The following is a 25,401-nucleotide window of genomic DNA, read 5'->3' as shown; positions in this document are numbered from 1 at the left end:
TAATAAAATTTTATGATAAATTATTTTGATTTTTGCTTTTTTATAATTTAAAAATTTTATTTTTTTTTTACACTTTTTGTATTGCTATTAAAATAGAAATTAAAGTTTGATTTTTAAATACATTTATTATTTAGATATTATAAAAATTTTTTCAATTTTATATTTAATTTTAATTATTTTTCATTATGTATTTTAATGACTTTATTACACTTAAAATTGTAACATTTGATATTACAGAAATTAGATAAATAATGTTTTATTTAATTTTTGTAACATTTAAAAAAAAAAAAGTATATCATTCAATGTGATAAATTGATTTTTAATATTTTCTTTAATTTCAATTATCATTCAAATGCAACATATTATATCAATGAAATGGAAAATTGTTTTTGACAAAAAGGTAAAACTATTCCTGTGAAAACAATAATATATTGAACATTGTCAAAAAAAAAAAAAATATAATTTTTCAATAGTATTTATGATATAAGAATATTCTTTTATACTTCTCTTTGTAAGAAAAACAAACAACAATGACTGAATATACTTTAGAAGGAATTATTCCACAAAATTCTTTTTATAATATTCTCTTTTAAAAAGTTATGTTACCTTCAATAACAATACTTAATATTAAAACTTATAAATAAAAAAAAAAGTTATGTAGCGTAAATTATTTGAACTATTTTCAGATATATTATAAAAGAATTATTTTTACTAAATAAAAACAAATAATATTTACAATTAATATATAAATACTTTTTCAATTATTTATGAAAATAAATATTTAAAGTAATGTGAGGTTAAATATATTAATAGAAATTTCTATATTATAAGGGTATAACAAGAGTATTTATTTATAATTTTAAATAATTAACATAACTTTTAAAATGTACAAAAGTGTATGACAAAGTTTTACAAACTTATTCATTTATTTATAATTTTTGAATAAAACTTTTTATGCCTTTAAAAACAATAAAAGTTAACTTTAAACATTAAATTAGCAAATTATACCTTAATTGTAGTAATCTAATATACCATGAAAATAAATGTAAAATGAATGTCACAATATTAAATCCAGTTTTTAAAATTTTTTCCCCCTTTTTTAAGTAAAATAAAAAAAAATCATTTAAACTTTTATTTTATCAAGTATGAGTAATGTTAAATTATATCTCATCACCTTTTTTAGTTTATTGTTAAATAATATATAATTTATTTTATTATTTATATATGATAGTATCATAACAAATAATAATCATTGATAAATTTTGACAATTGACGATTTTGCACTTGAATAAGTTATCGTTACTATTCTATCTAAAATCCCATTTTAATCCACCAACCAAGGTTATCATTATTAGTGTGATGCCGACTTCCTAAGATATTACTAAAAATTATAAAAAGAATTATTGCCGTCTTCAATTATTAATACTAGTAATATTATTATACATTTTTAAAATAAAATGCTTAGTAACAGTTGATTGAAATAGTAAAATAAGGTTAACTAATTATATGAACATAGGTAATGTAATTGATGACTATAATCTTTCTGTTATTTTTATTATTTACCATAATAATAATAACAAGAAGTTATATTAAAACTATATAATTACTTTTTCTTCCATTTTATATATTATACTTTCTTTATAAAATCTTTACCATTTAAATTATTTTTATTTATTATTATAATGCCAACTTCAAATTTTTTATATTATTTATTGTTTCTTTAAAATGTTTATTTAACGGAAATAGTAATAATTATTTAAACTGTATATGTATAGATTAATAAAAAAAAAGTTCCACTACATGACTCATAAATATATCAAGATCATCTTATCTTTTTTTTTACATTAACTTTATTTCAATTCAAACAAACACCCATTAAATTGTTCACTACTTGTAAATTTATTTACAAAGAATGGCCTTTTAGAAAATGACAAATATCTAAAACTGATATTTCCTTAAATTGATGTTATCGTAAATTACATGATATCTGTCACCAACAAATCATACCAATATAAAGTATAATTTCTTTTAACATATATATATGTGTATGTATTTATATAACTAAAAACAATTCTAAATAATAATAATATAGAAATTAATTTAATATCAATAATATATAATTTCTTTTTATGATGGTCTTAATAACCAATAATATAAAAATTTCATTGTCCATATTATTATACCTTTCCATTATTTACTATATTGATATATTTTCCTACATTTTAATATAACTATATTTATAATATATATATACATATATATATATATATATTATATGTATATATATATTTTAATTTTTATCTCTTACCTATAAATTATTTTCTATTGCGCAAGCATCTTAAAATAACTTTTTTTTTTTTTATTATTATACATAAAAATATTTATTTCATTTTAATTGATTTGCAGTAACATTTTTATATTTATTTTTATTTTAAACTTAAAAATATTTATTTATTTTATTAAATGATTCATCAATTTTTTTAACTTATATTAAAAATTTACTTTTTCTTAATATTATATATTTTCTATACATATATACAATTGTCTTTACCTAACTACAATAACTGATTTTTCAACATTTAAATATCCAGCTGTTACTATATAATATATATTATTTGAAGTAATCCTTACTTATTTCAACATCCAAAAGTACAAATATTTTATTCTCTTATTTATAATACTTATATATAAACTAAAATTTTAAAATTTATTTAAAAATTTCAAGGTTATATTAAATATATATATATATATATGTCTTATCCAAATTTTTACCTTATAGACATTTTAAACTATCGGCGCCAAATCCATTTTCCCCCAGTTTAGAGGTATCATTTGATCATAACATGAAAAAAGAATCATTGTATTTCAATTGTATTTATTATATATTATGAATTCTTTTCTCTATATATCTCTCTTACACAACTATTCATACTATTTATATGAATATATATATATATACATATATTAATAATAATAAATTTTTAAAAAGAATCAACGATTATACTTTTTCTATCAGGTGGTAAAAGATGTTCATATTTAGTATATTTATGTTCACATTTTTATATTAATATAATTTTATTAAAAGTTAATATATTAGATATTATATATAATGATTAAAACACTTTAAATCTAAAATTTCATGTAGTGATACATTTAGGTTAAAATATTAATTAAATAGTTTTATTATTACATTTTATATAATAAAAATTTCTTTTATTTACTAAAAATTCTTTTTTTTTTATATTATGTTAATCATTATTTTTAACCACTTTTTCTATATCATTAAATTTTAATAGATCAAAGATTTTGTTATAATAAAATAATATTATATTAAATATATCAAAATTAAACTTGTTTTTATATATTTATTTTTATTTAGTTATGATATATTTTAATTATTTTTATGTTAATGAGTTAATATATCCATTTTTATTGATAATATGTATCTTTTAATATTTTATATATTAAATATTTGTTATAATCAATACTAAAATAACATTAAATAAATATTATAATAAAATTATTTTTTTTTTATCATTATTTATTAATACATTATTCATAAGATGGTCAAATGTATTTAAAACTATTATTAGATTAAGAAATATTTATCAAAGTTTTAAACAAAATTTTTATATTATCACAAAAGGAAAAGATGCTTCAATGAATATTATTATTCCATTTAAACATATTATTTATAATATTATTATATATATAATTTTTCTTTTTTAAACATTAATATAATTTTAGACCTTCATATCGCTTCAGTAAATTGATCTCATTTTAATAAAATATCATGGCCTCAACAGTATCACAAAAGGTACTGTTAGTGTTATCTATCATTTTTATTGTACTAGGTTTGGCATTAACTCTTGGTGGTGCATTTTCACCAGCATGGCAAATTGTTGATATAAGAGAATTTAGAGCTGAACATCAACATGGTTTATGGTGGGATTGTGTTAGAGCTGAGAAACATGTTGTTGCTGTTGGTGATTTTTATGATGAAACACCATTACATTGTATGCAAAAATTTGATAGATCTGCTGAACTTGTTATTGAAGATACTTTAAATAATATTGATGAAGATGGTGCTGCTGGAGAGTCTGAACATCATAGATTTTGGGCATGGCATAAAATTGTTTTATTCTTCATTCTTTTTGGTGCTTTCTCTGCATTTATATCAATATGTACTGGTGTATGTGCACCATGTTTTCCACCATGTGCTTTTGTATTTTCAATTTCATTATTTATTGCCATGATATGTTCAATGATTGCTGATGGAGTCTTTTTTTTAGCTGCTAATAGAGTTGATAATAGATTTGTTCAAGGAATGGTTGGAACATATGAACAAAATATTGGGTATGCTTTTTATATTCATTTATTTGGAACATTAGCTTGGATTCTTGCATTTATATGTACACTTGCCACAACATACAAATTTTTTTCAACCAATAGAAGAAAGTAAGTTTATTAAAATATATATGTCACTATAAAATTGTCCATGTCTTTATATTCATTGTTTTTACATTGCACCACTAAATGTTTCCTAAGCTTTTATCTATTTTTATAAATCCTCCTCCAGAGAATTTATTTCCGGTTTCAAGACATTTTCCACTCAACAACCAAATAATATTGGACATAATTTAGCATGTTCATATCAAGCTCAACCTCGTTCTGGAAATATTAATAATCCACAACTCAACACAAGTTTCAGTTATAACCCTGGACCTAAATTTACACAACATTCACCCGCTTCTTTTGGAAGTCGTGTTTAAATATAACTTTCCTATCTATCTATCTATACAAAATTTATATATGTATAATAATGGAGGATTTTTAAAAAAAAAATACATTTTTTTTTCCTATTTTAAAAAGTACAAACTTTTTTACACATCATTTTTTTTATTTTATTAATAAATTTCCTATACCAAATTAAGTTATTATAAATTTGTTAAATTTTTTACACATTTATTTAATTGTGTTTAATAAAAAATTACTTTTTAGTGATGGAGACTATTATCCAAATAATGATCGTTTTGGTGATTCAAGAGGCGTTCCAATTCAAAGATCTATATTAAATGATAATAACAAACCTATTAATTTTTCCAATAACATTCAATATACTCAACCATCACAATCATACCAACAAGGTTATGGTTCTCAAAGCTATCATTTTCGTGAAACCAGTGCTTAAGTTAAATTGTAATTAGTGTTTCATTATCCTAAGTTAATTAACTAACTTTATAAAAAGGGAAAATTTTATACTTATCAGTGTATTAATTAAAATGTTTAAGAGTTAACAAAAATGAATAAATAATTATTAAACGAAATAAATTTACATTTTTATTATTAAAAATGCTACTAATGTCAATTGCCAATGTAGTACTTTTTAGACTTTCATGAAATAACTATTTTGAATAAAATAATTAATAAATTGTTGAATCATTTAGGGTCTAAAAATTTTTAATAAATATTTAATATTAATTTTTTTTTTATTATAAATATTACTTATTACATAAATTTTTTATGATTTTTTTTTAACTCAAATTTTATTTCATTGTTTTAAAAATATTTTTTTTATTAAATTAATTTGAAAAAAATATTGTTATTTTGAAATTTTTAAATAATTCCCAATCTTTGTAAAGATAAAAATATCACTTAATGTTTTGCCAAGAATGTATCAGGTTCCATTAAATTTTATTTCCTGAGAAAGACATACAATTCAGTTATTGTGAATTAAATTATATACTATTAATTCTAAACTTTTCATGACATATATTTTATACAATCCCTATAATATGTATAATACATTTTTTTTTCTCTTAAAAGTTCTTGAAAAACCCGTCAAATATATGTATAACAAAATTTTAAAATCATAATCATTATTTCTTTTTAAACTATCAAAAACAATTATCATCTTTCATTTTACACTTTTTGCTATAAATAACTAATAACCCTAATTTAAATTTAAACTAAAAATATACATATATAATATTAATAATACATCATTTTTTTTAACTACATTTAAAGAAATATCCTACATTTTACTTTAAATAAACCAATCATATTATAATAATATTTTTGAAGTACACAAAAATTTTTATCAAATATAATCATACAACTAAAAGAACTCAAAAACAGAAGTTTTCTTTTAAAATATTAGTAAACATTCTAATTGAAGATAATAGAAGTATATATAAACAAAATAATTCAATGAACACATAGAATATACTAAAATAAATTAACTTCAATTAGACTAAAAATAATATCTATATATATATATATATATATATTTGTTACCAAATTAAAATTAGCAAAATTTTTCTGATTTTTAAATTTTCACTCTCCTTTTTCTTTTAAACATCAAATTTTATTTCTTTATTCCCAAAACTCTTTCATTTTCTCATATTATTTATAGATATATTTTAAAAGATAATAGAATTAAATAAAAACTTTTCAAATTTTTTTATACAAAATATAATTTTCTATCAATATTATTATATTTTTTTTAACTATTTTTTTATATTAAAAATTATTCAAATAATTAAATTAATACAAAACTTTATTATCCATGGTTATTAAATACTTATTTAAAAATAATTAATTTCAATTTAATTTCAATTATTTTATTTATAATCATATATTTTAAACAATTTATATGTATAACAACAATTTTTATCTATTTTTTTATCTTTTAAACACATTCTATTTTGGGTTTTTAAAATTAGAAAAAAAAAATTACATGTAATAGAATTTTAAGAAACATTTTTGTATAAATATTTTATCTACTTTTTTTTATAAGTTTTTAATTTATATATATAGTTTTTTTTTGTGAATTTTAAAAAAAAACACATTTATTCTTTATGATAGTTTTTATTTGTACTAAAAAAAATTTGTGTTTCATTTAATAAGTTTTTTGCTTTTTTTTACATACATTAAAAAAATTTTTAATTAATCTAATTTGTAGATATAAAAATATAGATTTTTTTTTAACATTTTTAGAAAATATGGAAGAATTTAAGACAAAAAATCGGGAGGTTCGTGGTGTCCTCTTAAGACATTGGACTGGATTAGATAGAGCCAGACTTCATACCTTTTATTTATGGTTAATTATGTATTCTTTAAGTTTAATATTTTTAACAACATACTTTGCCTACAGTCCTTTAACAATTCAATTTGTAACTGTTGGGATGATATTTATAATATTACTTATTATATCATATTGTTTAATAAGATGTGAAAAAGAGGTTAGTAATAATATTAAAAAAAAAAAATAATTATATTTATTTATAAAAAAAAAAATTTTTTTTTTAATTATTATTTTAGTTTTCTATAAACAATTCACGAAAACATTACTTAATAATGTCTTTAATATCTATGATTGGATTTCCACTTTTTATTTGGTTAATTTATTTACCTTGCATTTTAAATCGTGATGAGTTAAAAAAAGATGTTAAAGATTTTCAAATACCTTCAATTTTTTCATCATTTATCCTTTTAATATTATATCAATTTTTTATTATGCCACGTAATCGAAGAGTATTTTTTTTTATAACAATAACATTTGTCATACTTAATATTATATATATGAATTTGTTAAATTTTAATGAAGAAAGAATATTTAAAGAAAATTTAGTTGATTCAAATAAAACATATATCATACGTATATATAATCAATTACAGTTAAATGAAACAATTAATAATGAAATAAAAAATAGTAATGGAAAATTTTCAAAAAATTTAATTATTATATTTTTACAATTATTAATGGTAATTGTTGGTCTTATGTATGATTCAAAGTCATCTGGAAGTAGATGTAGTATTGAAAGAAAAATAACTGAAGCTGTGACAAGGAGAACAGAATTAGAAACATTAAAAGATAGGCAGGAACAATTATTATTAAGTGTTATACCAGCATATTTAGCTGATAAAGTTAGTAAAAGTATGAGAGAAATATCATCAGGAAATAATATTAATAAAGGAAAACAACATCATAAATTATTTCATGATCTTCATGTACAAAGTCATGATAATGTTTCAATACTTTTTGCTGATATTGTTAATTTTACCGTACTTGCTAAACAATTAACAGCAAAAGATCTTGTTAGAACATTAAATGAATTATACTCAAAATTTGATGAAGATGCTCAAAAATTACAATGTATGAGAATAAAATTTCTTGGTGATTGTTATTACTGTGTTAGTGGTATGCCTGTTAATAGACCTAATCATGCTGATATGTGTGTTTTGATGGGTTTAGAAATGATTAAAACTATTAAACAGGTACGTGATGCAACTGGTGTTGATGTTAATATGAGAATTGGTGTACATACAGGAAATATTTATTGTGGAATTATTGGTATAATACGATGGCAATTTGATGTTTGGAGTGATGATGTAACATTAGCTAATCAAATGGAAAGTAGTGGAAGACCTGGTGCTGTACATATAACAAAAAAGACAAAAGAAATGTTAGTTGGTGATTATAGAATTATGTCTGCCAATGAAAATATTGATAATAAAAGAAATATTAATAAAAATAAAGAAGAAACATATTATATTTTACCAGATAAAAATACTATACTTGAAAGAACAGCATCTATTTATAGAAATAAAAGAAAAAATCTTGACTTAGTATCAAGTGAAGATATTAATAATTCACAAAGTAGATTATCAATAAAATCTAAATTTAGTAAAATAACAGAATTTTGGGGAGCTGAGACACCTTTTGCTAATTTAAATAGAATAAATAATAATGAGGGATCATTAAGTCGTAGGCCAAATTATAGTAATACAATACAATGTATGACATTAATTGAAAATAATTTAAACAAAATTAATTTTTCAAATGTTAAATCAATATTAAATTGGAGTTCAAAAAGGACAGAGTATCAAACAGCTAAAATGTTATTTCCATTTTTCAAAAATCCTTTAAATATAAATTTATCTGAATGTAGTAGTCTTCTAATTTTATCAATACCTTTAGCAATAGCTAATTTTTGTACAATTTTTGCTTATTATCCTCCTGATTATCATCCATTATTAGTTGGGCAATTATGTGTATGTTTATTAGGATTAGCTATGATTTGTATAATTGAACAAATAACAGTTGTTGGTCATTCATTTTTAACATCTTTATCATTTGCTGTCTCATTATTAATAGCAATTGGTTCACATATAACAATAACATTTAGATCTGTTGTTGATGATGCTACAAAAATTCCATCACTTATATGGTTACCTTCAGCTATGTGCCATTTATGTAGTATTCCTATTTTATATAGACTTTCATATGCTTTTCGATGTGTTTTAGCAACAGCTGATTTATGTATTTTTTTTGTTCTTTTGGTTGTTTTTCCAGGTTATGGTTTTAATTATATGTTAAGAACAGTTAATTATAAAATTTTATCAAGTCAAATTACAGCTATAACAATACATTTATTAGCTGTTTATTTATTATTATTATTTGTTGAATGGATTGTAAGTTATATAATAATAAATATATTTATATATATTTTTTTAAAAAAAAAAAATTTTTTTTTATATATTTAGACAGAGTATGAACATAAAATAGAGGCTGCCTGTGATATGGCATTTAAAAATGAAGAAACAGAAGTTCAAATGATGCAAGATATAAATACACTTTTAATACACAATATTCTTCCACAATCTGTTGCAATAAAATTTTTAGAACCAGATAGGCAAATTGATGAATTATATGCCAAAGATCATAACAATGTTTGTGTTATGTTTGCATCAATACCAAATTTTAATGATTATTGGAGTGAATGTGAAAAAAGTAGAAAACTTGAATGTTTAAGATTATTAAATGAAATTGTATGTGAATTTGACAAATTACTTTTGAAACCTAAATTTAGTTGTATTGAAAAAATTAAAACTGTTGCTAGTACATATATGGCAGCTAGTGGTTTATATGAACCAGAGGGTGAATTTACCAGACAAAAAAATGTTATTAATATGGTAGAATTTGCCTTAGCAATGAATGGTGTATTGGAACAATTAAATTTAGATTCATTTCAAAATTTTACATTACGTATTGGAATGTCATTAGGACCATTAGTTGGAGGTGTAATTGGTGCACAAAAACCTCAATTTGATATTTGGGGTAATACAGTAAATATGGCAAGTAGGATGGATTCTCATGGTATTGTTAACAAAATTCATGTAAGTATATTTTTATAAAAAAAAATATATAAATAACATCATTTTTAAAGATAACAAAAGAAGTGGCAAAAATTTTAATAAGAGAAGGATATGAAATTGAAAGTTGTGGTGCAATAAAAGTTAAAGGAGTTAAAGATCCTATGGAAACATTTTCTCTATCTTTAGATTGTCGTAGAACATCTAACTCTAGTTGTCAAGTTGGTAATAAAAAATCTGCTTTTTAAATAATATATTTTAAAATATTTTTTTAATGAAAAAATTTTTTAATTATATGTTATATATATATTTATAATTATTAATTTTAATTTTGAATAGATAACAAATGCATTTAAAAAAATAATATATAAAAGTATTTGTTAGCTTCTTATAATATTTTTATTTATAAAAATTTGTTCATATATATATGTATTCATTTTTTTTATAATAAGTTTAAAATTGTTTCATGAAGTAGAAAAAAATGCAGATTAAACTTTTTATGAAGAAATTGTTATAAAAATTTATCATAGAGGCTTCTTTTGTAGTTGTTGTAATTGAAACTTGTGTGACACTTGAAAATGTTGTTAAAGTAGATATTGTTGAAGATTGTAGTGTTGTAGGTATACTTCTAGTACTTTGTGTTGTTGTTAATACTAAAAAATTGTTTTTAGAAAATTTATACTTAAATTACCGTTAACATTAGATGTTGTTTGTGAAATATTTGTGTTATTCATTTCTAAAAAAAAAATATTTTTTGAATTGAAAAAAAAAATTTATAAAAACTTTTAATAATTTTAAATATCAATATTTAATGATGAAATTTTTAATTATTATTATGTAAAACTTACTTGGAGTACATTGGCATAAAAAAGATGATGTATTTAAAGAAGATGGTACAGCTACTACCGTTTCATTCTAAAAAAAAAAAGAATTTTAAAATATTATTTAACAATTATTCATCATACAATGACTGCTGTTGCACGTTTATCACAATCAGTATTTTTAGATGGTAATTTCCATGTTCCATTATAATCTCGAACAATACCATCTGGAATCATTGTCTTCCAATCTGAAGTACAATTTGGTCGAAAAAAGGCAACAAAAAAAGTATCAATTTTCTTAAAAAATATTTTTAAAAAAAATAAAAAAAATATTAATAAAAATTTACTTTTGTTATATTTGATTTTTCAAAAAGAGTAACATTTTCAGGTTTTTCAATATTAGTAAAAGAACATGCACCATTAGCTAATACCATTACTTGATTACATTGTGCTGGTATGGCATTATATGACTGATTTGGTATATTCACATACAAATAACAAATATTTGGAGTATATAAAGTTTTAACAACATTATTATTAGTAACTGCACCATATAACATACAAAGTTGTTCGAATAATGATGGTACTTGTAAAGTGTATGAGATTAAACTTGTAATACCAATTAATATTAATAAAAAATTATAGTAATACATATTTTCATAAAAATATACAGAAAAAAAAAGTAATGTTAAAAGTACTAAATACTAACAAAATATTAAAATTAAACATAATATATATATAAAAAACATTAAAATGCACTTTTATAGTTTCTTCAATTAAACAAAAATACTAAACAATTATAAATAAGTAATAAAAATGTATATCGATAATTTAAACATTCCAAATAAAAAAAATGTAATATTTTAGTGTCAATATAATTTAATGCAAAAAAACATATATCCTACAAATATATATAGACTTTTAATATAATGCTAACAAATTTCTTAAGCTTGTTATGTTATACATTATCTATTCTGTTATTAATATCTTTTTCAATTATTAAAAAATATATATTTTTCCTAATTAAAAATATGTCGTTATTGTTCATTAGTTTGAAAATTTTATGAGAAAATTATTTATAATGGTAGCATAAATCTCAATTTGCTTCACAATTTAACATATATCTAATAAATTTTTAAGTATTAATTTATTTTTATTTGAATATTTATTACTTTTGGTAAAAAAGAAATTAATTAATATATATTTTAGAATAAATCTTATAACTTAGAAAAATAAAAGTTTATACCATTTAAAATATAATTTTTAAAAAATATATTCTTTTAACTTTTTGGATAAAAATTTATAATCTGATAAAAAGACATTATGTTATATCATAAACGGCTGCATTTTAATACAAATTTGAAACATAAAAAATTTTTTTGTATTAATTTATTATAAAATTTTATAGTTGTAATATAAAACTTTTTTTTTATGTTAAAAAAATTTAAATTTTATAATTTAGAACGATCAAATCTTTGAACAAGAAAATTGTTCCCCTCATCTTTCTTAAAACCAAAATTTCCATAAAACCCTATTAATGAATCCTTGCATTCTAAGCTAAGCTTATAAACACCCAACTCTTTAGCCAGTGAAACTAATGTTCTATTCAATATATGTGATATACGACGTCCCCGATAATTTTTGTCTGTTACGACATCTTCGATTCTCCCACGACATCCTGCATGATGGATAAATTTGAATTCAATTACTAATGTTACGGAACCAACTATTTTTTTTGTTGTTAAATCTTCAATTACAGCAATATAGTATGACTGAGGAACACCATCACTGGTAGATTTCATGGAATTAAATCTTTTAATCCATTCTGTCTCAGTGACATCACCAGTTGTCGTTAATTGTCCAAGTAATTCAAGATAACCTTTATTATAGTCATCAATATGAAGAGGACGTAACTTAAATTCTTCTGGTACGTTATCTTTTACATGTCCCAGTAATAAATTTTCTCTAAATAAATCTAAAAAAAACAATATTTATTTTAAATAACATTAAATTAATATTAGTATACCTACAACAATCTTCAGCATTATTTACGCAAGTGACCATTATTATGATGAATATTTTTGTATAAACAAGAAAATCTGAAAAAAAAATACATAATTAAATATATAAAATAATAATTTCTGGTACTTATTTATCTTTTAAATACTATTATTATTATGAAAAAAAAACCTTAAAATATTATTAAAAACATGACACATAGTCTCTTTTACAAAATTTAAAATGTGTATAAACTTTCTTTTAATTTGAAAATTAATGGAGAAATCTGTATGTGTAGTAAAACAAAAAGAAAAAAAAAATTTCAACTGACACTTTAAATAGATCATCAATTTACAGAAAGTTTTAAAATGAAAATTATATATTTAGTCTATATAATTTATTGAAAAGTATCATTTTTATGTGTCTCTGTTTAACACTAAACGGAAAAAAAAAATCATCAAAAGTCATAAAATGATTGTAATACGTTTCCATAGATAAGCTAAATAGCATGTTGTTAGTCACGAATTTTAAAGAAATATCAAAAGCCTACACTATAAATAAAATAACCATTAAAATAATTTTTTGTTTCACTTATTCATATTTATAAATGACATTGTACAACAAACTTTTCTTACTGAAACGTTATTATTTTTTAATAAAAAAAAAAGGTAAATATTGGCAGAAATTGATAAAGTAAATTTTTGCTATTAAAAATAAGCTTAGTAAATTATATATTTTTACTAACTAAACTTTTTGAAAATAAAGTATAAATTAATTAATTTGTTTATTTAAATATTTTTATCAGTTTATGAATAATACATTACACAATATTTGCTTAAAGATTTCACAAAAAAAAAACTAGAATTATTTTTTATTGTTTATTTAAAATCTCTTCTTTTTTTTTATGATTAATCCAATTTTTGTTTTCCTCTCCCTTATCAGCTAGATATATTATAATAGTATTTTTTTTTAATTTACTACTATATAACATTCAAGAATATATTGACAATTCCAGATTAATTAATTGTATTGTAATTAAAGATAAATTATTAATATTTGTTACTTTTTTTTTAATTTAATAAAATTAATCTATATATTTATATACATATATATAAATATTATTTCTTCACCTTATTTACCCTTTGAATATATTTTAAAATAAATCAATTTTATGTTTATAACTTTTATGCTATATAAAAAAGATAATGATTTTATAATAAATTAAAAAATCTATTATTTCATTGTTTTTTTTAACTGTCATTATTGTATAAAGAAAATTAATTCAAGTATTAGACGTATATTATCTATAATATTTATTTTAAATGATTTCTCATATATGATTTTGTAAAAATACAACCATTTACGGATATTTTAAAAAAAAAAATATGTTCCACTGATTTTACTTCAAAGTTTTAGTTCATAATCATTTAAATTTTTATGAAAAAATAATTCTTAATTTTTTTAATTTTATTTTTTTAAATTAAACTGCTATACTTTATAAATGATCTTTTCAATATTTTTCATTAATTATTATAATATTAATGATGCTATAAGTTATGGATAATAATTTTTGAAGAAATATATTTTTACTAGAAAAATAGTATATCTAATATTTAACAACTTTATATTGTTCATGTTAAAATTTGTAAACACATATTATATATTATTAGTTAAAAATATGTTTAGTAAAAATCAAATATTCTTAAATATTTTATATTTTATTTATAATTACATTAAATAAATTATTTTTTTTTTCTAAATATAACATCATAATTTATCTATAAATTTTGACTCAAAATTATCCTGATATTCTTTATATAACATTTATCATTTATTTGGCAATAAAAAAAAAAGACATACATAAGCATATTTAAAAAAAAAATTTTTTTTTTTTTTTGAAATAGTAAAAGATACTGCACTGGTAAGATATAAATTTTACTATCACGTTATCCTGATAACCTTATATTTTCTAAAACAACTACAACACTATAAAATAATTAAAAATAAATAAATAAATATTCAAAAGTACTTTTACAACATTTGAGAAGTTTTTACTTTTTTTACCATTTACGCAACACTTTTAACAGTTAGTTAAGCTTTCAATTTTATTATACTTTACTTTTTTACAAATTTGTTGTTGATTATATAGATATATAGATATTCAATGTATATATTTTCTACATTTATTCTTAACTTACATTTAGTTTATAAAATTTTATTATATATATATATAATTCAATTTAATTTTTTTTTAATAATTTATGTATTTATTCTTTTTAAATATATTTAGTTTACTTTTAAAAGTAATTATGAAATTATTTTTTTTTAACAATTTACATTTTTGTATTATAAAAATATAATTTTAACTATTCATGTAGAATTCAATTTATGATTTTATATATTTATTATGAAACGTAATACTTTTTTCATGATCTATTTTAAAATTTTAATTAAACATTAATTGAAATTGAATTACTGAATATATATACATATATGTAATTGAAATTACTTTAAGTAAAAATAATTTGATGAAAGTCAATAATGTTTAACTTGGAAAATTTTATGTTATGGACTTTTTTTTTTATCATCTCATATAATTATTATTTTAGTTGTCAATTTTTTAAAATTATACTCAAAATATAATTTTTTAATTATAATTTCTTTTGCAATATATATATTAGATTAATTAATTGTATGATTAATAATCATTTATCTTATCACATTTAATCTTATTTATTTCAATATTAAATGAGTATGATAATTTAAACATTTTAATAGAAATAATAACACAGATATTTTTAAGTAAGATATGTTTCATTTAATCAAGTGCTGTAAAATAAAGAGAAAAATTGAATTGATAATATTGGATAAAAATATATATATCATAGAAATATATATATGTAAGAAAATAAATAAAGAAAAAAAATTTTTACAAATTAAATTAAGCACCAGTTAAATTGTATTTATCTTTTAATCATATTAGATCATTAAAATCTCCTACAAATGACATTTCAGAATTCGTTTTATTATACGATATACTAATTAAGTTTAAGATTCTAATAACATAGAAAAAGTAAATTTTAGTTATTGGATAGAATAAAATAAAATCAAATATCACACAATACCATCCCACTCTTTTCTTACACCCTTTTTCTTATCTATATGACATTACCCCTAAAATATCCAAGTCTTTTGCACTTCTACGTAAATAATAACATCTGTAATATTTTTCATTTTGCATCTAAATATATATTACATCACCTATTGACCATTCAAAAGCATCATCTAACAGAAATATGTAGTGAGTTAAATGATTATTCACCATTAACTCAATCTCATTTTTAGTAATGGTTAATACTATTGAAATATTTAAAAAGAACATTACGAGATCGAAAAGAAAAGTATTATTTATTATTATCTTGACCATTTTTCTTAATACACACATCAGAGAGAATGGCAGATGACCACTAAGTTTTATAAAATATCAAAAATTTTATTATATTACACAAAAATATGTTTATTAACAAAAGATATATCTATATATATTTATTATTATTATTAGTTTATAATTATTTTTATTTAAAGAAAAAAAAAACAAAGTTAAAAATTAAATCTTTAATCAAAAAAAAAGTTTTAATAAATTTTTGCAATTTTTTTTTTAAATATCCCTCTTTTTTTTTAAAAAAATAATAATACTGATGTCATATTTCTCAATATAATTCTTTTTTTTTTCTAAAAATAAATATGTTTGCTAAGAAGGATTTAAAAAAAGTGTGTTTATATAACTTTCCCATATATAAACACAGCTGATTAAGTATAAAAAAATGACCACTATATCATGTTCAAGTACTAGTTATTCTTACAGAATCATCATATAATAATAGAAAAAATTATTTTGATAAAACACTTTTACATATCTTAACACTATAAGGCAATATAAATATTCACAATACCTTTAAAATTTATTATTTTTACTATCAATATATATATATAATACTTTTATATTTTTATAATTTTAAAAAAAAAACTTTTTTTTTTTTATTTATATTTTATTATATTTAAGTTCTACAACTTTTTTTTTTTTTTTAAATCATTTCATATATCATAAAAATAAAATATATATAATATATAATTTTGATTTCTACTCATTAAACTAAAAAATTACATCTTGCAGCTGTTCCTTAATCTTATTGCTTTTAAATATATAATTTTATTTTTTAATGTCCATCATTACACGTTTACACTTAAATTCTCCTTTACTAAAGTATATACTAGGAGCACATAAGATTATTTTCATTTATACAAAAAGCTCTCTATTTTATACAAAATATAAACTAGTGTATTAAAAGGACCACATTGGTTTTAAGTGAAAAAAAAAAATTAATCATTACAAAATCAAAATAGTTATACATCAATATAAATATATATTAATATAAATATATATATATATATATGTCTACAACACATTTATAAATAATAATAAAAATTAAAATCTTCATTAAAAAAATTTCTGAGGTCATATAAAAATATTTTGTCACGAGAGTTGATTACAAATAAAACTAGAATAAGGTGTTGAAAATGTAAAATAATGGTGTCAAAGCTTCACTTAACTAGCTTTTTAATATAAAGGCACGATAGAAAAAAAAAACGTGTAGTTAAAATTTATGAGTATATCTCTAATATAATATATAATTGATAGAATTGAAGATTTTAGTTTTATAATTTTTCTATTTTTAAGTTTAACATTTTTACAATAGAAAAATAAAAATTGTACAATATATTTTATATATTTTGGTGACCTTTATATCATTGTATATTATGTCCTTTATCCAACTACAAAATATTATTGACTGTTCAATTAAATTTTATTCATTAAAATAATATTTTATTTTATGATTTATATATTATTTTTTTTTTTTACTAATTTTTATAATGTCACAAAATTAAGCATAATCAAACTTTATTCTCTTTTCTTTTTATAACATTTATTGCGTGTTATATCACTATAATTAAATGAATCATGAATAAGTTCAGAATATTGAATTATATTTATACATACAAAAACTTATCATTTATCATGTCTATTTTAAAAAAAAAATATCTTTCAATTTACTTTTTTTTTTCAAAAAAGAAAAAATGTATAAGCAAATACTATTACTAGTCTTCCCTCCCAAGGTGCCAATTACATGAAAAAGAGATTCACTGTGTTAAAAAGAAATTTTCTTGATATTGGGAATAAGAGGAAATTCATCTCAATAGATATATATATATATTTATTTATTTTGATAGTTTTGTTTTCATGCTTATACTGGTTATAAAATACCTTTATTTTATATTAACCTTTTCAGAAAAAAATATAATATATATAATATATATTTTATTGAAATATATTATATCCATATCTTCAAGGTTTATATAGAAATATATTTTTTTATATTTAAAAAAAAAAACACTTATCAAAACCTTTTGTCCCTATAATTTGAAACAGATGTCCTTGTAGTCAAAGCTCAAATTTAAATTTATGACTGTTGCGTGAACTTGCCATACTACTCTCAATAGAATTGATGTTTTGTTTAAATAAAAACTCCCAAACGTCACGCATTATACTTGATATTTAATAGTTCCATATATCTATACATTGACCACACATAGACACGTGCACAAAATATTGTAAAAAGAAGATATACTATACAACTGGTGAAGATAATGAAGTTTAAAAAGAAATCGAGAAGTACTTTTTTTTTTTTTTTCAATGCATACGTTATTTGGGTATATTTTCTTTTTCCCAAAAACTGGACTATTAATAAAAAGTTATTTCTATTCCTTTATTCTAAAAGTTTTCATTTACTCCAGCTTTAAAAAAAAAATAATTAAATAGAAAAGCCTTTAAAATGAAATTAAAATTTATATTCTATTAAAATATTTTCATATTTGTATAGGACGTGTAAAATGATGTTAAAGATTGATAGCTATTAGTAATAAAAATCTTTCATTACTATAATATGAATGTTTTTTTTTAATTAACAAAATGACAACACTTGTTCTTTTAAATTATTTTTATTATTTTTCTTTTTTTTTTAAATTGTTTTACACGCAAAAAAGTTATTCACCATCCATATTTTATTTATAATTTTTATATTATTTTTTCAAATTATTATGAATTTTATAAAAAGAAAGTTATTATTTCTTTATTTTAGAAATATATTAGTATATTTCATCACGTATCACGATCATTAGAAATATATGTATTTAAGAATGTGACATATTTTATCATTTTTTAATTGTAAAAGTAATAATTATTTTTTTTTAAAATTTTTAATCATTTACAAAAAAAAAAATAGTACTGTTACGTACTTAATATGTTATGATATTTTAATCAAGTATTTATATTGTATGACAAACTTTTTCTTTACAAACAAAATAACAATTTCAGATAAAAAAATATCTTTTTTTTTTAAATTTAAAAGATTCTAGTTTATTACATCATAACACTTGCGCTATTTTTACATACTAATCGGTCTCTCTTTTCAAATCTCATCTCGTTATTTTTTTTTTCTTAGACAAACAAATCTTTTATAATACTAAACTTATTCTGCGTACTCCTTGCTTTTAAGAACAACAAAAAAAAAAGCATTATATTTTGGTCAATTTCTCGTATACCATATGATTTATTTACCTCTACCTTCAAAACTTTTTTTTTTTATCTTCTTCTCCGTACGCAAAAATTTCCAGTTTTTTAAATATTTCTTTCTATCCAATGTCTTCAAGAAGAATCACTAAAACCTGGTTGGTAGAATTTTTTAACAAAATACACCAATGAACAGTAAAAAAAAAAAAGAGTAAAATGTTGAAGGCTATCAAAAACATCATTCTTTATTTTATTATTAAAACTTTAAAAATACGTTTATAATTCAAATAAACTTCAGTAGAAAAAAAAAAAAGACTCCCCCTAACATATGTTTATACTATTTTTCTTTTCAATTTCTCAAGGGTATTTAAAAGTATAAACGAAATGTTTTTCTTTTCAATCACATATTTTTCTTCAACTCCCATTCAAATGACCATTCTTGAATAAACACCTCCAAAATGCAAGTTTTGTTGATCTTTTAAAAATCTTTTTCAGTTTGGAGAATTTTAAACACCTTCTACCTATATTTTGTTTACTATTTTTCATAACATCCCTCTGAAATATTATCAAATATGTATGCTCTTATATTTATTTTTAAGCTCTTAATATATATATCTTTCTTTTTTTTTGGTAATGATTTGTTATTTGAAATGTTTATACCTTTCTCGTGATATAATATTTTTACAACCATATTTATTTTTATTTCAATATATTATGAAATTAAAAATATGTATTAATGAAAGTATAAATTTTTTTTTATTCCTAATTTTGAAAGATCAGATGGTTAATTTTTAATTAAGACATTTATTTATATACATGAATACATAATCATATATACTTTTATTAGTTTATTTCAATAGTGACCAATGTTAATAATTCTTTTTTTTTTTTTTTTGATAGCAATTTATTTTTGAAATATAATAGTAGTATCATTTTTAAAATAAAAATGTCCAGACGTGAGAGAATTATTTAAGTGGGTATCAAAAAATGTAAAGACTACTATCGTGGGGCAGGTGTTTAATACAATATTTATGTACTATTAAATATATTGTATAATACATATATAATAATATTGGAACTATTACTTTCTTTTTTTTTAAAACCATCTAAATATACCAAACAAATAATAGTTAAATAATATATAAAATATGCCATTTTTGTCTGATCTTTCTTCTATAATCAAATGACCTATAAATATTTTTTCTATCTAACTTTATAATAATTTGTAAAAATCACATATAAATTTAAATATCATTGATAAGTACATTTTTTTTTTCTTCTAATTTTTCTATTTTTACTTAATCTTTATTCTAAAAATATTTCTATTTATTTAATAAATTGTCTTTTTTCTTTTTAAAAATTAGCCAAAACTACTTCAATACATCTTTTATTAGCCATAATCTTTATTTTTCTAATAAAAATTTTTAAAAGTATTATTATAAATAATTTTCACTAGAATTTCAATCACATATTTTTTGTCAATTATAACATTTGTCAAGCATTTATTTCATTTAATCTTTTATAACAGGACTTTAAATTACTTTCACTTTCCCTCAACCATTGTTAACGTGAATTTTGTATTACTAGCTTTGACACGAGACATTTTTCACAATTATTTCCTTTTATTAACAGACACAAACTATTATTACGTATACATTAACTTTTTACTTTTAATATCACCTCAAAATTAATACATTACAAATGCTTTTTTTTTAACAATATATTTATTTTTTATTTTTAAAATAAATTCATTGCAACATTATATTATAAATTTTTTTTACTTATTGTAATAAAAAAATAAATTTCTTTGACATTACTATTTTTTTTTTATATTAAATAAGTATTACTTTTGATTCTTAAAAATGTTTTACAAAATATATATAATATATATTATATCTTTTGTCTTTGTATTATACTTAAGAAAAACGTGGTGTATCCTTAAAGTTAATAGTCTTATTCATTTAATTTTTTCTTACATCTTTAATTATACTTTTTTAAAATATTATCATTTTATAGTTGTTTTCTTATTCTTATACAATATCATAAGGTGGGAATTACCTTCAATAGTTAAAATAGAGTGAGAGAGAGATAAAAAGAGAAGCTTGTTAAATATATAACCATAGCCCCATTTTTGAAAATAGATTTAACTCTTTATTATAAAAAGACAATTTTAGAGACAATAAAAGTATCAACAAAAAAAAAATTTATTTAAAAAATGTTTAAAGCATTAAACCTACTTTTGAATAAGAGAGAAAAATGACCATAATATATTTTGAGAGGTAGTTTATTACTACGTTTTTATTCATTATACTGTTAATGTACCTTTTTTACCATTGAATAAATATATATATATATATATAAATATATATATTTATAACTTAAATAAAAACACCCTATAGAATCTATCTCTCTTTTGTACTTATAAATTTGTAGAGCGTGATTTTTTGTATCTCAAAGTAAATAATCTGCAAAAATTTTTTCATCATTAAGTTTGCTCCATATTTTTGAATGACAAATAAAGGAGAAATTGAGGGGAGGGAAAAAAAATATGAGACAAAAATAAAAGTTTAATCTCTTACCTCGTTTAAAAAACTTACACACATACTAAGATCGAGGAGTGTCCCTGGCAACATCTAAGAAAAGAACTCCCATGAGCTGTTTACAAAACTTTTGAATGTAATTTTTTTTTTCTCAAAAAAACCTGTTTATGTTGAAACCACATTAAAATTATTAAAGGATTCAAATTAACGTCTTCAATGACACGCGTTCATTGTATTAATTGATGATAAAATTTTATAATTTAATGATTATGAAGAGAAAAGTTTTATTATATTATTTTTAAAAATAATATATATATTTTTTTTGTTAATATATATATATATATATTAATTTATAATTGAAATAATTATTAATCTTTATCTTTAAATTTTATTTTTTTTTAATAATACTTTTTAAATTTAAAAAAAATATATATATTATATTTATATATATATATTTTTTTTGGGTATTTTAAAATTTAGTATATCTAAAAATTTATAGTTGATTTTATAATTATAATGATATAGAAGTTATAAGCTGAAATGTAATAGGTCATGCAAGTATGATTTGGTAATTTTATCATTTATATATAGCGTGTTTAACTTATTACATATTCATACATTACCTAACTAAGAAACAATACAATTTTAAAGTCTTTTAGTCTAAAACATAAATTACAATATATACATATATTTAAAAATAAAAATACAATTTTTATTTATTTTTAAGAAAAGCTTCTTACTATTAAATATTTATTTATTCCATTATTTTTAAACAGTTTAATCAAATCCCGATTATTGTGTCATTCAAAAAAAACTTACTTAAACAAAAGCGTTATTTATTGGTGTTTCAAAAACCAGAAAGCTAATATGTTATATATGCAAACATAATTCACGTATCCATAAAACTATATTATTTTTTATTTCCCTTTTTTATGTTTTTCCTTTTCTAATATACCTTTAAATTTTTGCCATTTTTTTTTATTATCATTTATTTTATCCTTTTTTGTCCCTTAATAAATTTCCTTATAACTAACCATTCGTTTTAAAAAGATATAGATAAAAAAAAATACTCCTGGCCATAATTTACACTTATTTCTTTCATTTGTTCAATTTTTTTTTTTTACCTTTATACAATATAGCATCTGCCATCTCTTTAGAAATCTATTTATCCTATTAATCCAAATATATAAAATGTTCGGTCCTTTTATTATGAAAATATATATCGTGCTTTCATTCAATCTTTTATATTTTCTTTTACAATCAAAAGCCAATTAAAAATAATTTTAGCAAATTATTTATTAGATACAAACATTATTTGAAGAGACTGCCGTCCTAAGGTATTGAAAATATATTCTTAAATAGCTACTATTTTTTTTTTTGACAATTTTATTATTAACTACACGTTTTTATTGTATTTATTTATGGAAAAATGAAATCTGATTCTGAGGATTCCATTTTTGGGAATCATATTGATATAACAACTGCCTTAAATAATCAAACAAAAGTTGAAATAAAACATCCTGATCTTGGAATTAAGGATAAAAAATTTCTTGAAGTAAGATGTGGGACTCTTTATGGTACTCTTCATATTGATAAATTTTTATGCCCTGGTATCCACTGTAAATGCATAGAACATGAAGGTAATTTAATATTAATGAAATATAGAAAATTATTTTTAATAATTTATATTTTTAGGAGTACTTATAACACCACGACATTTTACTGTTCAAGCACAAAAAGACAAGCAAAAAGATTGGAAAGGTAGTATTAGAATTGGAAGATATAATTTACGAACATTAATGGAAATGAAAGTAATTGATTTTTTTGAACATGAAATTAGATGTTCATTAAAATGTCATAGTAGAAATTATATTAAAAATTCAAGGAAAATGTTATCTGATTCATTACATGAATTAGAAAATGCAACTAAATTACTTCATACACCAGATATAAGTATAACATCTTCTGAAATAAAGGTAAAAGAAGAGGAGGCACTACATACTGGTAGTCCATTTGAAAGAAATTCATCACAAATATTATTAGATTTTATGACAAAAAGTTTACAATCATCTCCTGAAGATCATTTATCAATTGATAAGATAAATAATATTGAACCAAAGACATCGGACTCACCAACATCATCAATAAATCAACAATCAACATCAAGTATCATAACAGATTCATCAACATCATCTGAAGTTTCTGTGACATCATCAGCCACCCAACAATATCAAAAACCTATTCCTACAGTTTCAACACCTCAAGTTAACAATTTTATAACTGCTATTCTTGAGCAACAAAAACAACTTCAGATGGCTGCCGTCATATCTGCAAATACCAATAGAAATACGCTTATAAATAATTTTACCCAAAATTCTAGTGGTATACGTTCAAATTTTGATCATGTTAAAAAAGTTATGGAAAGTAGTCCAACTGAATTTTGGATACAAATGAAACGTTTAGGTTTACTTGAAGATCTCCTCAACGTTATCTCAATGTCTGTTGAAAATATTAAAAGAATTTATTTAGCTGGAGCTTCATTTAATAATGAATATGGTAAGTATATAACATTTTTTTAAAATTATTTTATTTTTTAAAAAATTTATTATTTCACTATTGGTATAACAAAACAAAATAATTATTTTTTTCTATTTTTAGCAGCTATTCGCCTCTCAAAATTAGCCAGTAGTCTAGATTTAGGAGATCTTTTTGGGCAACGTATACATGCACGGTACCTTCAAACAACATTAGAAAGTAACCTGCTGACAAATAATAATAATAATAATAATAATACCGAATTTATTGGTAAGTAATAAATTTAAAAAAAAAAATTTATGTATATATATAAAAAAATTTTTTACATAAATTTTACTTTTTATTTACATATAATAAGATTCCCGATAAATAATTCTTTTTTTTTTTTTTAGATTTGCAAAGAAAAATGGCTAGCTTAACAGGACACAATAATATTGGGGGAAATATCTTCTTAGGAAATGGTAATCCATTAAAACGAAAAAATATGGATACTATTTTCGGTGATAAATTACTACCCAATCAATGTTCTAATATCTTCTCAACTATTAATCCTATAAATAACAATCTTACTAATTTGGCGTTTATTGAATCATTGAAAAGACAACGACTAGACAATAAGTAACTTTTGATATTTATGTATATTAATTTCATTCAAAATATCTAATTAACTGAACGGTGATATACAAAAAAAAAAAAGTAATAGTCATTTTTGATCTCACAG

General features: G+C 20.1%; 5 protein-coding genes across 5 annotated transcripts; 3 read left to right on the top strand and 2 right to left on the bottom strand.

Annotated features, from left to right (window-relative positions):
* Positions 1–3,793: 3,793 nt before the first annotated feature.
* Positions 3,794–5,191, top strand: SRAE_2000353500 (Clc protein-like family-containing protein; the record flags this gene model as incomplete). The annotated part of the gene is made up of 2 exons (XM_024654738.1): positions 3,794–4,458; positions 5,002–5,191. The coding sequence occupies 2 exons, from the start codon at positions 3,794–3,796 to the stop codon at positions 5,189–5,191; spliced, it is 855 nt and encodes a 284-aa protein (XP_024508080.1).
* A 1,813-nt stretch (positions 5,192–7,004) lies between these two features.
* Positions 7,005–10,406, top strand: SRAE_2000353400 (Adenylyl cyclase class-3/4/guanylyl cyclase domain-containing protein; the record flags this gene model as incomplete). Its single annotated transcript, XM_024654737.1, has 4 exons — positions 7,005–7,244; positions 7,324–9,477; positions 9,550–10,182; positions 10,233–10,406. 4 exons carry the CDS (start codon positions 7,005–7,007, stop codon positions 10,404–10,406), a joined length of 3,201 nt encoding a protein of 1,066 aa, XP_024508079.1.
* A 205-nt stretch (positions 10,407–10,611) lies between these two features.
* SRAE_2000353300 (Hypothetical protein) lies at positions 10,612–11,539 on the bottom strand (the record flags this gene model as incomplete). Its single annotated transcript, XM_024654736.1, has 5 exons — positions 10,612–10,811; positions 10,850–10,894; positions 11,007–11,073; positions 11,124–11,276; positions 11,327–11,539. The coding sequence occupies 5 exons, from the start codon at positions 11,537–11,539 to the stop codon at positions 10,612–10,614; spliced, it is 678 nt and encodes a 225-aa protein (XP_024508078.1).
* Positions 11,540–12,430: 891 nt separating this feature from the next.
* On the bottom strand, positions 12,431–13,043 carry SRAE_2000353200 (Glucosamine 6-phosphate N-acetyltransferase; the record flags this gene model as incomplete). The annotated part of the gene is made up of 2 exons (XM_024654735.1): positions 12,431–12,954; positions 13,010–13,043. 2 exons carry the CDS (start codon positions 13,041–13,043, stop codon positions 12,431–12,433), a joined length of 558 nt encoding a protein of 185 aa, XP_024508077.1.
* A 10,531-nt stretch (positions 13,044–23,574) lies between these two features.
* On the top strand, positions 23,575–25,302 carry SRAE_2000353100 (SAND domain and SAND domain-like-containing protein; the record flags this gene model as incomplete). Its single annotated transcript, XM_024654734.1, has 4 exons — positions 23,575–23,785; positions 23,841–24,701; positions 24,804–24,950; positions 25,073–25,302. 4 exons carry the CDS (start codon positions 23,575–23,577, stop codon positions 25,300–25,302), a joined length of 1,449 nt encoding a protein of 482 aa, XP_024508076.1.
* Positions 25,303–25,401: the final 99 nt, after the last annotated feature.

The sequence above is a fragment of the Strongyloides ratti genome, assembly GCF_001040885.1.
Source record: "Strongyloides ratti genome assembly S_ratti_ED321, chromosome : 2".
NCBI lineage: Eukaryota > Metazoa > Nematoda > Chromadorea > Rhabditida > Strongyloididae > Strongyloides > Strongyloides ratti.
This window is presented reverse-complemented; position numbering and strand designations above follow the sequence as displayed.